Below are 17,136 nucleotides of genomic sequence, written 5' to 3' on the forward strand. Positions count from 1 at the left end.
CTGTTTTTGGCTCAGGGTCCTCACCTGGGAGGGCAAAGGACAGCATCTGCTTCCTGCCTTCTGAGCATCGGTTGCACTCCAGGTTGGAGTGATCCAGGGTACAGGGAATAGACTGCCTGCATCTAGCAGTCCCTCTGGTTTCTAGGACAGTAATTTCATGAGCTGCAGAATTTACATTCAACCAGCAATTGGTTGGGTGCTTGTGCTGTACAAGGTCTAACAGTGAAAAAGAAATGTGCCAAATGTGATTTCTTTCCTTTGGGATGATACCATCTAGTTACAACATCACGTAGGAATACAAGCAATTAGCATACAGAGTAGAAAATGCAAGGGTGTACATCAAAGGGGCAGAAAAATAATATAAGAGCACAGAAGGAGAGATTACTCTAAGCTCTGTGACGAGAACAATTTGGTGAAAGAGATGATATTTGAGTTAAGTCTTGGAATATGAGTAAATTTTATACCTGTGAAGAAAGGGGTAAGCATGCTGGTGGAACAGTTTTAAAGAGGATACAATAGTTTTACATAAAGGAGCAGAATCGGGAATAAGTCTAAAAGGTGGGGTGCATGCGCCCCTAAGGAGATCATAGGGCCTTGGACCTTGCCCTCGAAAGCTAGGATTTTATCCCAGAGACAATAGGTGAATGGCAGACATCTTGGCTTCTTACTGGGATCACATATGGAATTTTTAAGTTGTAGGTATTTGATCAGCATCACCCTCAACATTTAGGGGCCCTAGAACAGGAGAATGAATGGAGGCCCACATGCTGTATATCTAAATATTTAAAAGTTAAAAAAATTTTTTTTAGAGTTGCACCTGCAGCATACGGAAGTTCGCAGGCTAGGGGTCAAATCGGAGCTGTAGTCACAGCAACACCAGATCCGGGTCGCATCTCTGACCCACACCGCGGATTATGGCAATGCCAGATCTTTAACCCACTGAATGAGGTCAGGGATCGAACCCTCATCCTCATGGACACTATGTTGGGTATTTAGCCTGCTGAGCCACATGGGAACTCCAATATTTAACAGTTTTAAAGTAAGTGATACCCAGGATTTGGTCCTTGTTCCCACTCAGGGTCTGCAGCCTGTCCCACAGGCCACACTGGGCCTGGAGGCTAAAGAAGTCTGTGGCTCAGGCCACAGGGGCCTGCCTGGTCCACTGGACCTTCGAGAGGAGGGTGGGGCAGAAGCTGGATGCAGCTGGGGACCTCTGGGAAGTGGCTGGACCTGCCTGATGGAGGATGAGGATGGCTCATTAAAGCTTGTCAGGTGCCTGGGAAGGCAGGTTCTCAGAGCTCATGCCTCGCTTTCTCACTTGGGATTGCCAGGCAGTTCTGATAGGGATAGAGTAGGAGGTGGTTGCAGAAGTTCCAACAGGGGATCATAGATACAGAGGGAAACCTAGGAGATATTGGGAGACCACAGTAAGTTCAAGAAAGCCATCAGAATAAGGCAGGGCTGCTTGACTAGTGAGGGGGGTGAAAATTGCCTCAGGTCATTAGGTGGGGATGGGATGAGGCCTGCATTCAGGTTCAGACCAAGGGCCAGAGTTTGGAGACAGCCCTTCAGCTGATTTCAATACACACCTTAGTGGATACTGAGGAGCTACTACTCCCCGAAAAGAAGAGGCGGGCCTTTCCAAGCCCTACTCCCCTTGGATGATAAAACTGTAGCCCACCAGGTCCGGGGGGCAGAGCCTCCTTGCCTGCCTGCTTGTATCTCTCACAAGCATCCTATCCTAATAAATTTATTTTTCACCTATCACTTTGTCTCACTGAATTCCTTCTGCATGGAGGCATAAAGAACCTGAGCCTTGGTGAGTCCAGACACAGGGTGAGTAACTTGAATTTAAAACCATGGGTTCAAGTCCCAAACTGGGTTTTGGCTGGGTTCGAGTCCCAGCATGTGGGTTCAAGTCCCAATCTGTGCTCTGGCTAAGTTCAGGCTGTTAGTGCTGTCAGTTTCAGTTCTAAGTGGCACCCAGGACTACATCGCCCTTGGCACCTACCTCCCAAGCAGAGGGAGGGCACAGATACTGCCACCCAAGGAACGCCATCTGCCTACACACCCTCCCACTTCAGGGGGTGGGGGAGATATCTTGAAAGAGAAGCAGCCATTCTTTCTCTGGTTCCAAGGGCACAGGCTGATCTTTCATCCTCCAGCCCAACCCCACCCCCTTGGACCAGAGGCTCAGTTCAGCAGCTCTGTCCCTCTCTGATATTTTGTGTGTGTGCTCAACTGCACATCAGACTTTAGAACATGAGACTGAAAAAAAAAAAAAAAAAGGTGATGTTTGAGGCCTTCTAAAGCATGTGAGCCCTCTTAGCCTGGTCTAAGAGCTGCACCCTGTCTGAACCCAACCACCCACCCAGAATTTCTTGGGGGTGGGACTGATGTTGAGGGTCTCAGAATCTGTGCTAACAAAGCTTCAGGGTGATTATAAGGCACAGACAGGGTTAATAATCACTGCTAAAAATGGGAGTGATGATTGTTTTTCAGCAGAGGAGAGATGCAAGGGGATTAATTAGTATTTTAGAAGGAAAAGTGGAACAGAATGGAAGGTGAAACAGCAGGAGAGTTGGATAAAGCCACCGAACAAGGGACACAGGGCCTGGGGGAAGCAGGGGCCGAGGGAGGGAGGGAGGGCGGGCATAGGAGGAGCTAGACTGGACAGGGTTACAGGGGATCGTGTCAGATGCTCCAGGCTGAGGGTGGTGGGGTCAGGGGGAGAGAGGGTGTGAGGATGGCTTTAGGGTCTCTGCGCTGTTACGTGTTGAATTGTGTCCCCCAAACAGGTACGTTGAAGTCCTAACTCCTGGTTCCCATGACCGTGACCTTGTTTGGAAATGGCGTTTTGCAGATGTAATGAAGATGAGGTGGTGAGGATGGAGCTTAAGCCAATATGGCAGGTGTCCTTATTAGGACAGAAGAGAGACGCAGAACCCGTGGAGGACAGCTGTGCGACCACAGAGGCAGAGACTGAAGAGATGCAGCTACACCCCAAGGGACCCTAAGGATTGCCAGCTGCCACCAGAGCTAGGGAAGAGGCAAGATCTTCTACAGGGGTCAGGAGAGCCTGGCCCTGCCCACACCTGGATTTTGAACTTCCAACCTCCAGAACTGAGAGACAACCCACTTAAGTGTTTTTTATTTGTTTGTTTTTGCTTTTTAGGGCTGAACCCACAGCAGATGGAAGTTCCCAGGCAAGGGGTTAAATGGGAGCTGTAGCTGCCGGCCTCCACCAGAGCCACAGCAATGCCGGATCCGAGACACATCTGCAACCTACACCACAGCTCAGGGCAATGCTGGATCCCTGATTCACTAAGCAACGCCAGGGATCGAACCCGAATCTTCATGGATACTAGTCATGTTTGTAACCCTCTGAGCCACAATGAGACTCCCCAGTTTTTGTGTTTGAAAGCACTGGCTTTGTGAGAGTTTGTTCCAGCAGAATCAGGAAACAGATCCATAGGCTGTGACAGCAGCTGAGGGTGTTGGCTCTCTGTGAACTGGGCAGTCTGGGAGTGCAAGCCTTTCTCATCACCAGTGCCGGAATCAGGAATGTTCAGGAATGTTCCCTACCACATGCATACCTCTCCACAAGAAACCAAATCCCATAGTGTCCCTCTAGCTGTATAAAAACAAAGTATTAATTCACTATGGGTTTCAGTCATCCATTAGCCCAAAAGACATAAACAGAAGGTATTTATTTACTTTGGTTTCGATTGCATCTATATAAGAAGGCAGTTTCCAAAACTTAAGGGCAACGTATTTATTTATTCAACAAATTCTATTATATTTATAGCTGTACAACCATCATCACAACCTAAATTTAGAACACTTCCACCCCAAATGCCAGGTAAGGGCAAAGTTTTCATATTCGGTTTTCCTGTTCTCCCACGGATCATATTCAATTTTGGCTTTGAAGGCACTTTCGGTAGTCTATTTAGGTATTACCTTGAATCTACCACAGTCAAAATTATTTAGAACACCTTACAGGAGATTTCATCTCTATGAGGAACATTTTTCAGAGAGGAAATTGTTGCAGCACTGAACTGCCAAAGAGACAGCTGAAAAAAATGGGTCATGCATTCACCTCATTCTGGGACGTAAGCTGCCAAGCGGTTCACTGCTCATTTTTGTCCTCTTCCCATAAACAAGCTGCGTTAACAAGTTACTTTAAAAAAGCATACTAATTTCCCCAGTGAGTTACACAGGAAAGAATTCAGCGCTCCCTCCAGAGAACTCAAAGAGTTGTTTGTTCTCAGAGCTCAGGTGTGGTAAGAGAGCTGCGGGCTAAAAATGCTCGCTGGATATTGGCCAGTAGGCTAGTACCTTCCCTCTGCTCCACCCTGCTCTTTCTCACACTTGGTGTGCAACTCGTAGCTTGCTTCATGGAAAAAAGAAAAAAAAAAAAAAGACTTGATTTTCAATTTCAATTTAATTACACCCTATAATGCCTACTGGGAAGGATTTAGGGGCAAGATTAACCCTCAGCGGGCTCCATTTTCCATTCCTTTCTGATAAAGAGCCCTATTGATTATCCGAAGTGAGTACACAGAAATATTTTTCAAGAGCCAAGTTCCTTGGGTGGCAGAGTGATTTAAAGAAGGGGAGTGTGGGGCCAAGAGGTACAAACTTACAGTTCTGAAGCAAATAAGTCCTGGGGATGGAATGCACAATCCAGCCCCTACAGTCAATACCACTGTATTGTATATTTGAAAGCTGCTAAGAGAGTACATCTTAAAAAGCCCTCGTCGCAAGACAAAACAATGTTTTGTAACTTTGGATGGGGACAGGTGGCAACTAGACTATGGTGATCATTTCACAGTTTAGAAATAGGGAATCATGGAGTTCCCGTCGTGGCGCAGTGGTTAACGAATCCGACTAGGAACCATGAGGTTGCGGGTTCGGTCCCTGCCCTTGCTCAGTGGGTTAACGATCCGGCGTTGCCGTGAGCTGTGGTGTAGGTCGCAGACGCGGCTCGGATCCTGTGTTGTTGTGGCTCTGGCGTAGGCCGGTGGCTACAGCTCCGATTCAACCCCTAGCCTGAGAACCTCCATATGCCGCGGGAGCGGCCCAAGAAATAGCAACAACAACAACAACAACAACAAAAAGACAAAAAAAAAAAAAAAAAAAAAAGAAATAGGGAATCATGATATTGTACATCTGAAACTAATACAATGTCACATGTCAACAATACCTCAATTAAAAAAAAATTACAAAGGCAGTGACTTCTTTTCTTGACTTTTTGACAGACTTTAGATAAATTAGAGGTGTAAGATGCCTCTTAGAATTGTAGGAGTTCCCATTGTGGCTCAGCGGTAACAAACCCGACTAACATCCATGAGGCTGTGGGTTCAACCCCTGGCCCCGCTCAGTGGATTAAGGATCCAGCGTGCCGTGAGCTGTGGACAGATGCAGCTTGGATATGGTGTTGCTGTGGCTGTGGTGTAAGCTGGCAGCTGAAGCTCCGATTTGACCCCTAGCCTGGGAACACATATGCCTCGGGTAATGGCCTTAAAAAAAAAAAAAAAAAAAGAAAAAGAAAAAAGAATTGTATTCCTGGTGCATTCTTGAAAATGGGGAGCACCTCCCAAACTGTGAGAAGAAAGGATAGAAATTCCACTGTAGAATGAGAAATACCGGCTGGCAGACACTGACTGAACAAGGCAACTATCCGTTCTGAGAATGACTATATAACTGATATACTTAAGACCCTTACCTCTTAAGCTAAAATCCAAAGAATTTCACTCTCTTACTAGGCCTGGGAACCATTATGATTTTATCTGGCACCAAATCAATGTTTAAGATTATAAGTAAATATTTGGTGTTCTAGTTTAGTAAATACACGCTCTATTCGTTTAGCCAAGGGTAAAAAGAAAGAAAGTACAGGAAATGAAAGTATGCCCACAAGAAGAGGTCTTAATATATTTCTTGACCAACTGCTTCACCTTTAAAAAAAAAAGCAAGTCTCTTTATAAGGAAAAGTATTCCCTATGTGACTTAAATACATACAAACGGTAGCAATAAACTTTACAGGTGAACTGCCACACATTCTTACTGGCCACTCGGGTATATGTAAACAGTTGCAAAAACAATGCTAAAGAAACTAAGCCCCAAAGGCAAATAAGCCATTTGAAATGGCTGATTTTAACACTGCCTGGTGATATACTTTCAAGTATTAAGAGGGCTGCTACTTGGAGTTCCTGTTGTGGCACAGTGGAAACAAATCTGACTAGGATCCATGAGGATGTGGGTTTGATGCCTGGCCTCACTCAGTGGGTTGGGGTGAGCTGTGGTGGGTTAAGGAGCCAGCATTGCCAGGAGCTGTGGTGTAGGTTGCAGAGGTGGCTGGGATCCCACATTTCTATGGCTGTGGTGTAGGCTGACAGCTGCAACTCCAATTTGACCCCTAGCCTGGGAACTTACATGCGCCTCAGGTGTGGCCCTAAAAAGCAAAAACAAACAAACAAACAAACAAAACTCCCCGCAAACAGATGGCTGCTACTAAGAATCAATATTTACAACTGTATTCAAAAGTCAAATGGTACCTGATAAGCATTAAATTTTGCCTACTGAATTTGCAATACAGTACATAAGTCCAATGAATGAACAATATTTAAAATTGGATGAACCGCAGGGCATCTGGCACAGATTAGGTAGAGCTAGAACTTAATTTGGTTGCAATGACAATGGGGACGAGAATTGGAACTTATTCTGAAATGCATTAGGAGAAGACGTTGAAAAATGTATCCTCGACTGGTATATGTGGATGTACCATTCTTCTCCTTGGCAAGGGTGAGTTATAATTTATACCAAAGGAGAGCAACAACCAAAAAAGATATGGAGAGTCATGTCGATGAAATGTGAATGAAACCTTAGCATATTTGCCCCAGGCCAGTGTCTGAGTTTCCTGGGTCTACGGAATGCAGGCAGCCCTCAGATAAACTGCAGCTAGACTGGCCTGGCAGAAGGGGATGGGGTGGGGCAAGATAACCCAACTTGGTTTGGATGAGTGTCTAACTTCTTAAACTATCGTACAGAATGACTCCATCTACCAGTCAAGGTCAAAAATAAGACAGTAAAAAGATCAGGTAAGGAGTTCCCGTCGTGGCGCAGTGGTTAACGAATCCGACTAGGAACCATGAGGTTGCAGGTTCGGTCCCTGCCCTTGCTCAGTGGGTTAAGGATCCAGTGTTGCCATGAGCTGTGGTGTAGGTTGCAGATGCAGCTCGGATCCCGCGTTGCTGTGGCTCTGGCGTAGGCCGGCAGCTACAGCTCCGATTCGACTCCTAGCCTGGGAATCTCCAGGTGCCGCGGGAGTGGCCCAAGAAATAGCTAAGAAGCCAAAAAAAAAAAAAAAAAAAAAAAAAAAATCAGGTAAGAAAACAGTGAGCCAGGCTGGATGACACTGGCTAACTGTGGAGAGAAATCCCAGAGCAGAATGGAAACTTGGCTTGTAGGTTTCCACTGCTGAGAGTTTAGTTCTTAACTGCCTGGGAGGGAGTGACTAGGTGAATTAGAACTTGGGAAAATCACAGAGGACAGTCACCTTAGTTAAGGGAGAAGTAGATAAAGGTATCTGTTTGCAGCCATGATAGAATCAATGCAGACATCACGCCAGGCGCCAAGATGCTTCCACGTCAGAACTGGCAGAGCCCACCTCTCACTGTTTCCTGCCCTTGGGCAGGATGGGGTGGAGGCAAAGAATGAGGTGGAGGAGAAAAGGGAAGCGTTTGATCATCCACATATGACTGATTATTTATTCTCAGAACCAACAACACATATACTGCTCAAACCCAATAATTAGCAATGCCCTTAAAAAAAACATTTACAAATGCTTAATTATTAACACTTAAGGCAAAATTCTATATGACAGTTGATGAGACGTGAGGAAATACCTGGTTGGTGATACGTTCCTGGATTGTTTCTCTAGTCACTGAAAGAGAAAGCAAAGAGAAATTCCACATTAAAGTACGAAAAGGAATAAAACACGGTGCTGGTCTTGCTCTGTTCTCACTTAGAACCACAGGAGCAGTCAGAGACTCTCTGGGCAAGGATTTGTATTGAAAAAGGGCCATTTACAATTACTCCAATAATGGGAATGGAAAAAAAAAAAAGTCAAAACTGAAATAAGCCACAGTAAGGCAAAGGCAATAGAAAATCGAGTGGAAATCTGGGAAAAATGATACCAGAAGAATGTATTAAACTTTGGCAGAGAAATGGTAAAGAGAAGAAAAGGACCAGAGAAAAATGTGAACCAGAGCCAGTCAAAGGATTCTGAACAAGGTCAGCCTGTCTGAGCGTAATCCTAACACTGGGCTCCAGGAACACTGAGGGAGAGGCAAGGAGATTTAAAGAGGCGGATGGCAGAGGTGCTACTTTTCTCTGACATACAATGATGATCAAGATATTCTTATGCTTTGGTACCGCTAGAGACTAAAGTACAAACAGTTCTCTAAATGGTCTCATGGTCAGGACAGAAACAAACCAGCAACGGAACATATGAAAAGCAACTGAGGGGTATACATCATAAAGACTCTAAAATAATAAACTCAGCCCTTGTGGAAATAGCATGAAAGTGATCAATACCACGTTAGTCCTAAAAACAAGGGAAAAAACCTTTAGGAATAACCAACAACCAACAAAATACCAGGAAAGAGGACATTTGGTGGCTATGAAGTTATTATGTGCTTGTGAACATCTTGGTGTGATATGTACATGTTACTAAACATGTCCTCTTAAAGTTTTAATTAAGATGTTTGTGTGGGGATGTGCATTGTAGGAAATAATTCAGACAGGTCCCATGTACCCTTTACCCAGTTGTTGTTGTTTGTTTGTTTGTTTGTTTGTTTTTTTGGCTGCACCTGTGGCACATGGAAATTCCAGGGCCAGGGATACAACCCAAGCCACAGCTGTAATGACAGCCACTGAAGTGACTATGTCGGATCCTTAACTCCCTGAGCTACCATGGAACTCCTACCCTTTACCCAGTTTTCCCCACTGGTAACATCTGGAAGATCTACAGAACAATGTTATCACAACCAAGACACTGACATCAACACAGAACATTCTGAGACACAGGACGTTTCCATCACCACGAGGGTCCCTCATGTTGCCCTCTTGTGGCCACATTCATTGCCCTCCCACCCCCACCCTCTTCTTAACTCCTGGCAACCACTCATCTGTTGCTATCATTTTGTCATTTCAAGGAGGTTGTGTAAATGGAATCATACTTATTATAACCTTTTGGGATAGAATTTTCTCATGTAGCATAATTCTCTGGAGAGTCCGGTTGCTATGTGCGTTCCTGTGCATTCACACCTTTTTATTGCTGTGTAGTATTCCACAGTAAGGATGTACCAAAGTTTGTTTGGCTATTCACCCACTGAAAAATATCTGGCTAGTTTCTGGCTATTGGGAATAAAGCTGCCATCAACATTTGTGTATAAATTTTTATGGGAACCTAAGTCTTCATTTCCCTGGGATAAATGCCCAGGAATGCAATTACTAGGTTGTATGGTAGTTGCACGTTTATTTGTTTAGAAACTGTCAAACTCTTTTCAAAAAAAAAAAGACATGTAATGAATAAATGATATTCACCTGTCAAGTAAAAGATCAAACAATAAGTTAATCTGTAAATTTTACCAAGTGTTCAGTACCAGGCTAGGTGTTACATATGGTACAGTAGAAGAATAAGGAACCCAGAAAATAGACTGGCATTCTTGCACAGAGTAGGTTCTTCAGTCAAGGTACTGTCACAATATGCTAAGGGCCAGTCATAGAGTTTGAGATAAGAAGAACCAATTTCCTTCAGTTTTTAATGGTACTGTTCAATCGGACACTCTTGATATGTTTTTCTATTTGGATTGCTTTTTTTTGTCTTTTTACAGCCACACCTGCAGCATATGGAAGTTCCCGGGCTAGGGGTTGAATTGGAGCTGCAGCTGCCACCCTACACCACAGTTTGTGGCAACACCAGATCCTTAACCCACTGAATGAGGCCAGGGATCAAACCTGCATTCTCATGAAGACAATGTTGGGCCCTAACCTGCCGAGCCACAATGGGAACTCCCAGATTTACATTTTTCAAAGACCACTCAGGGCTGTTGCTGAGGGGGCAGTATACAGAATCTTAGTTTTGTTTTCTTATGAACCCAGGGAAATCTGAAGGAATTCAAGTGAAAAAAATCAGAGCCCAGACAATCAAATAGTTATAACCTAATTATGTGGCCACCCACTGGATTCTAGAAAATGGAGTAGACAACACCCTTGTGTCTAGTTTAAGGCTCTGCCAGTTACTAGGTGCTTGATTTCAGGCTAGTTACTCACTGTTCCAGTCCTGCTTGGCCACCTAGCAAAGCATTAACTAGTTTTACCCCTCTCCAAATTTATGAGGATTGAAGTGAAATAAGCAAGAACTTTGCAGACAGAGGATGAGAGGAGAGCATTCCAGGGAGTTGAGACAGGAAAAGCCAGGTTTCAGAGGCAAGGCAAGGGTGTGCAGATCATGAGACATTTTGAGTGGCTCCCATCATCTAAGCCTATGGACCACTGCAGGTGGGAAGGAAGGGGTGTGGGAAGAGAGTGAGAGACCAGCTTTAGGAGGTTGTTGACATGAGATGAGGTTGGAAAAGGCTTTGCAGGCTGTTGGAAGCCAGAAGAGATTTTTCAGGAGGTGGGGTGAAGTGACCAAAGCTGTTATTGAGAAAGATGATAGGTGGGGTGGGGGACGGGTTGATGGTGAGGGAGATACTGTGAGCATGCAAGCGTCCAGGCAGAAGTGATGACGGCTTTGGCCAGGAGTGAGGGCAGGCAGAAGGGATGCCTGGACCAGGAGGCTTTCTTTTCTTTCATTTTGTTTTTTTGTTTTTCCCTCTTTTTGGCCCCCTGGCAGCATATGGATTTCAGATTCTATCCATGGTTGTAACCTAAGCTGCAGCTTCGGCAACACTGGATCCTTAACCCACAGTGCTGGCCTGGGGATTGAACCTGTGTCCTAGTGCTCCCAAGATGCTGCCGATCCTGTTGGACCACAGCGGGAACTCCTCAGGTAGCATTTCTGAGGTAAGTTCTGGAGACTAGTTGGATGTGGGAGATACAGGGGCAGGGAGCTGGGGGAACTGTGGATTTTTAACTGTGGATAATGATAATTAAGCGAATCATACTGGCTTGTTCTCATAATTAAAATGAAGATATCTATAGGTTATGAAAGCTGGCAAGGTGATTATGATAGATTGAAAAATGACCCACCCCACATTGTCCACATCCTAATCTCTGGATCCTGTGAATGTGGTACCTTACATGGCAAAGAGATTTGCAGGTGTTTTGAAGTCAAGGATCTTGAGATGGGAAGATTATCCTGGATCATCTGGATGTACTCAATATCATCACAAGAGTCCTTATAAGACAGACAAGAGAGCCAAAGGCAGAGAGGAGGTGATGTGACAATGGAAGCAGGCATCAGGGTGATGCATGGCTGGAAGGGGACCAAGGAGGAGAGAAAACTGCAGAGGCAAGATGTGGACATTGTTGGCTCAGCTTATGATCAAGATAGGTTGGTGCAGTGGTTAACAAATCTGACTAGGAACCATGAGGTTGCGTGTTTGATCCCTGGCCTTGCTTAGTGGGTTGAGGATCCAGTGTTGCTGTGAGCTGTGGTGTAGGTTGCAGACGTGACTAAGATCCTGTGTTGCTGTGGCTCTGGCATAGGCCAGCATCTACAGCTCTGAGATCCCTGGCCTGGGAACCTCCATATGCCTCGGGAGCAGCCCTAAAAAGACAAAAAGATGACAACAACAAAAAAGACAGATTGGGGGACATTGTTGTCCATCATGAGCTACAGGAATGGAAGTTACAGAAACAGCCCAACCCACCTTCACTAAAGTTTGGGGGGATTTACTCCTCAAAGATGTATAATTCCAGGAGTGCCCTCGTGGCTCAGTGGGTTAAGGATCCAGCATTGACACAGCTGTGGCTCTGGTTACTGCTGTGCCGAGGGTTTAATCCCTGGCCCAGGTACTTGTGCATGCTGAGGGGCAGGGCCAGACAAAAGATGTATAATTCTAGAATAAGTGTCAAAAATTCTCGAAACTCTGGTGAGACTCACTAATCCTCCCTACTTTAAGTACTTTGATGAATCACTTCAAACTTCAGGAGAAATTCATCTGCTGCCTAAACAGTTTCGAAGTGGTTTTAACCTCTTTCAGGATACAGGCCCCTCTGAGAATCTAAAAGCAGTTATGAATCTGTTCCTCAGAAAAATGCCCACATCCAGAAAAATGGGACAAATGTGGAAGGAGCATGTGGGTGAAAGTGGATAAAAGGAATGAAGATAGGACAGAGTCATATCTGGCTTATTTACTCACTTATTCAACAAATGTTTGCTCAGCTACCATATGTCCCATATGGATACTCAGCTCTGGGGATTCAACTGTGACCATTCAAGCTCCCCAAGAGCTTGCTGGCTCAGTTCCCTGCTTTTCCTTGACATAGTCTACTTCTGGACTACAGTCTCCATTTTCCGCAGCCGTGTACAGAGTCGCAAGAATCTGCAGTTTAAAGTCTATTTTGAACAGCAAGTCCCAGCAGGTGAAATAATTTCTCCAGTTCCAGTGCTTCTGGCCCATTTTCAGTCCTTCAAAACAAGTCTCATTAGCTGTTTGGCCACTTTCCTTACTTAATGAATGGAAATTACATATCCAGTGTCTTATAGTATATTTATTCTAAAAAATATGATACCTTCAAGGTGACAGAGGCCTGCTGAGTGCCTGGTGTGCAAAGACATTCAGAGCAGGGTGCCCACCCTAGGTCAAGGTGAAGTGGGAGGGAGAGATGAGAAGAGATAATTTGGCATCTCTTAAAACACTTAAAACACATTTTAAGTGTTTTAATAGAGTTTTGTGAATGACACAGTGTGAGAACACAAGAAGAGAAACTAATGTGGCTGATCTGGGGGAACAAATAAGTTTCCGGGAGGGACGTTGCAAATAACTACTCTTTTTGTTTGTTTTTGTTTTTGTTTTTAGCTGTGCCTGGGCAAGTGGAAGTTCCTGGGCCAGGGATTGAACCCATGCCACAGCAACGTGGACTGTTGCAGTGAAAATGCTAGATCTTTAACCTGCTGCACCAATAACTACTCTTATCCTTTCTCTCTCCTTTTTTTTTTAGGGCTGTACCTGGGGCGTATGGAGGTTCCCAGGCTAGGGGTCCAATCAGAGCTGTAGCCACTGGCCTACACCACAGCCACAGCAACTCAGGAACCAAGCTGCGTCTGCAACCTACACCATAGCTCACGGCATCGCCAGATCCTTAACCCACTAAGCGGGGCCAGGGATGGTAGCTGCATCTTCATGGATGCTAGTCAGGTTTGCTAACCACTGAGCCATGACGGGAACTACTTGTCCTCTCCTTTAGCTTATGCAGAAATATGTCATGAACAACCAAGGCCCTTTTTTATTGGCCTTTTATTTAATGGAGTTTAAGAATATCTTCTGGATATAGGCATGTTTAAACAAATGCTGAGAGAGAAGCTGAATACAAGACCTTTATAAAAAAAGATGAGGGAGTTCCCATCGTGGCTCAGTGGAAATGAATCTGACTTGTACCCATGAGGACGCAGGTTTGATCCCTGGCCTCGCTCAGTGGGTTAAGGATCCAGTGTTGCCGTGAGCTGTGGTGTAGGTCATAGACTTGGCCAGCATCTACAGCTCTGATTTGACCCCATCAAACCTCCATATGCCGAAGGTGCAGCCCCGAAAAGACCAAAAAAAAAAAAAAAAAAAAAAAAGGTGAGATAAGTCCCAACCTTGGGATGGAGGAATTGGAATAGGGAGTAGTTGGATCAGATCTTCAGAAATGGATGGAATTTGAAGGTTTGTGAAAATGACAGAGGGAAGGGTTTCAGGAGAAATATTGTTCTCCAGGGTGATCTAGAAACAAGTCAGTTGCCTTATGTTTGAAGTCTTAGACAATATGGAACCAACCGTGGTTTCTTCAGCAGAGATGGAATATGAAGACAAATTCAACTTGGTGAGTAGACTGGAGAGAAGAAGGAGAACAATTGGAAAATACGTTAGGGGGCTTTGGTGGGTGGATAAACAAGGTGATGGATTGGGGCCTAGACTAGGGAGGTTGACATGAGAAGGAAGAGAAGAAAATCAAAGGAGCATGTGGGTGAAAATGGATAAAAGGAATGAAGATAGGACAGAGTCATATCTGGCTTATTTACTCACTTATTCAACAAATGTTTGCTCAGCTACCATATGTCCCATATGGATACTCAGCTCTGGGGATTCAACTGTGACCATTCAAGCTCCCCAAGAGCTTGCTGGCTCAGTTCCCTGCTTTTCCTTGACATAGTCTACTTCTGGACTACAGTCTCCATATAACGTTATCCTTTCTGTAGCGATGCTCAGCTGTTTTGAAGGTACCCCATGTGAAATCTTGAGATGGGACAAGGAAAAGAAGGTAAGGTTACGAATCTCCTCTTTCTTGGAGTGTGAACACACCCGTTGTATTTCTGTGCATCACGTAGAGTAATTTGATGTTCTACAGCTGTCAGATTCTGGAGTATTGCCTCCTCTTCCTCCCCATCAAAGAGTATTTTAGGAAGGAAGATGAGAATTTGGGGAAGAGGACCAAGATGGTGATCTGGAATGGGGTAGAGCTGCAATTCAGTGAATTGGCCTGTCATGCAAAAGAACACAGAGCTGGCACCATTGCTTATGAAGAGACTCAGGGACCAGGAATAGTCCCAGGGGGGTGAAGACAGGAGCAGGGGAGGCATTTCAAAGAAGTTCACAGACAGCATGAAGACTCAGCGTCTTCGGAACTATCTATCCACAACTCCTGTTGTCCATTTTAGAGACAGTGCCTTGTTGCAGCTCCTCAGATGCAACGTCAGCCTTCTGGTGGTCCCGGCATCCACACTCGATTGCCCTAAATTCCTACTCCATCCTACTCGCCTTGCACCACCTGCTTCTTGCCCGTCTCTCCAACCTCACCTTGCTTGCTGTTCCCTCTCCCTTTCTACCCTCCAATTGCTTTGGTCTTAGGTGAATCCCTGGTCCTTTTGACCTCTGGCCCTTTGTACATGCTTTTGTCTCTTCAGTTTTGCAGGGCTGGCTCTTTTGGATTTTTCAGGTTTCAGTTTAATATTAAGACTTTAGGGGCTCTTCTCTCTTCATCCATCTCCCCTTGTTATTCTTGATCTCGGCCCATCATTTTTTTCTTTGCTAGCACTTACCACGACTTGCAATCATTTTGTCATTTGTATGTTTGCTTGCTTCTTTTCTTGTCTCCTATTCTAAAGGGTAAGCTCCCTAAGGTCAGGGACTATGCCCATCTTCTTTACTGTTGTACCGCATGGCCCAGTGCTGGCATACTCTGGGGGTTTAGTACAAATTTACTGAATGATTGACAGTATTTTCAGTCAGGGGTGGCTTATATCAGTTCCCATATTTTAAGGGTGCTGCTCCTGGCACTTACTCACTACTGAAAGGAAAGGTTCATGGATTAAAACTCATTATATGGACCACATTAGGGCCTGAAGCTGACTACTGATATATTCTGGCCCATACCAAATGCTTTGTTTTGTGACAGTAGGTATTTTTGCATCCATTCTCAATTGATTTTCCAAGAATTTTCAAGTATCCTCATAATAGTAATCATGTCAAAAGGACCTTTTTCTCTCCTATTTTATACAATATCTATAGCAGCCTCGTTCTGCCCTAGAAACACAATAAGTGTTCAAAATTTTGGGAATTGAAGTGAAGGGCTGAGGGTTAATTCTAGATAACTCAGAACATCATTTTTATACTTTTCCTTAAGGTTAACCACATTTTACTTGTCCTTTTAGCTTGATTTACCCAACTTTCCCCCATTTTCATTCACTAAACTACTATTTACTAACATAAAGTTTCTTAGCACAGCTACAGTGACGATTCAGGCTTCTCTTTAATTGCACTATGGAGTTATGTGGAACTAGGGACCTTGGCTGGTGGAAGAAGGGGGCAGTTGTCTTGAAAGCTCCAGCTACAGGTAGGAACCTAAGATTCACAAACCCAGGCTGATGACAAGACAGGCTGGACATAAGTGTCCCTGGAAAAAGGTCACAGTGAGTCCAGAATTTGAGGTGTCTGTCCAGATAAGGAAGAGGTAGGTGATGGCTGGTTTTGTAAGTGGCAGGGAACACATCCACGTTTTGGAGGGACTTAGGGACCAGGTCATGAACAACTCAGGCAACAAAGTCAGGGCCATGCTGGGGACTAATGGCTAAGGCAAGGGGTGATTCAGAAGGTAACAGGGCAGATGTCCAGTCACCAAGGTTAGAGAGTCAGTTGAGGGTCATAAGGACTCAAGTGCCAGAACAGGCCATTTTTGTGAGTTATAGCTATTTAAATAGGAGAAAAGAAAAGATGTTCGACATGACTCATTATTAGAGAAATGCCAATCAAAACCACTATGAGGTACCACCTCACTCTGGCCAGAATGGTCACCATCAAAAAGTCTACAAACAATAAATGCTAGAGAGGATGTGGAGAAAAGGGATCCCTGTTACACTGTTGGTGGGAATGTAAATTGGCACAACCACTGGGGAAAACAGTGTGGAGATTCCTCAGAAAACTAAACATAGAACTACCATTTGATCCAGCAATCCCACTTCCGGGCATCTATCCAGAGAAAACCATGACTTGAAAAGACACACGTACTCCGATGTTCATTGCAGCACTATATACAATAGTCAAGACATGGAAACAACCTAAATGTCCATTGACAGAGGGGTGGATAAAGAAGACATGGTACATATACACAATGGAATATTACTCAGCCATTAAAAGGAAAGAAATAACAGCATTTGCAGCAACATGGATGGACCTAGAAATTACCATGCTAAGTGAAGTCAGTTAATGAGACACCAACATAAAATGCTATCACTTACATGTGGAATCTGAAAAAAGGGACACAATGAACTTCTTTTCAGAATAGATACTGACTCACAGAATTTGAAAAACTTATGGTTTCCAAAGGAGACAGGTTGGGGGTGGGGGGAATGGGATGGGGATTTGGAATGAAAATGCTATAAAACTGGGTTGTGATGGTTGTTGTACAACTATAAATGTAATAAAA

General features: G+C 44.5%; 1 protein-coding gene and 1 long non-coding RNA gene across 13 annotated transcripts in view; one reads left to right on the forward strand and one right to left on the reverse strand.

Annotated features, from left to right (window-relative positions):
• LOC146402778 (uncharacterized) overlaps positions 1–5,233 on the forward strand; it is a 68,681-nt gene extending 63,448 nt beyond the window's left edge. The window contains exon 4 of one of the 3 annotated variants that reach the window (XR_014807788.1): positions 2,799–5,149. This is a non-coding gene — a long non-coding RNA (uncharacterized LOC146402778). Of the gene's footprint in view, positions 1–2,798 lie in introns of all 3 variants that reach the window. The other 2 variants (XR_014807789.1, XR_014807790.1) reach the window with 2 other exon arrangements.
• CHST9 (carbohydrate sulfotransferase 9) overlaps positions 1–17,136 on the reverse strand; it is a 268,368-nt gene that overhangs the window by 19,947 nt on the left and 231,285 nt on the right. For 9 of the 10 annotated variants that reach the window (XR_014807755.1, XM_084964386.1, XM_084964383.1 and 6 more), the window contains one exon: positions 7,908–7,945. The exons of the other annotated variant lie outside the window; for it this stretch is intronic. Coding sequence is in view for 8 of the 9 variants with exons in the window: in XM_084964386.1 (XP_084820512.1) it covers positions 7,908–7,945 (38 nt within the window). In the remaining variant the exon portion in view is untranslated. The remainder of the gene's footprint in view (positions 1–7,907; positions 7,946–17,136) is intronic. 10 annotated transcript variants of the gene reach the window in all.

This window comes from Sus scrofa, chromosome 6, assembly GCF_054392235.1.
Source record: "Sus scrofa isolate SSC_HxYL_T2T_F1_AM1 chromosome 6, Sscrofa_HxYL_maternal_Yorkshire_Landrace_v2.0, whole genome shotgun sequence".
Classification (NCBI taxonomy): domain Eukaryota; kingdom Metazoa; phylum Chordata; class Mammalia; order Artiodactyla; family Suidae; genus Sus; species Sus scrofa.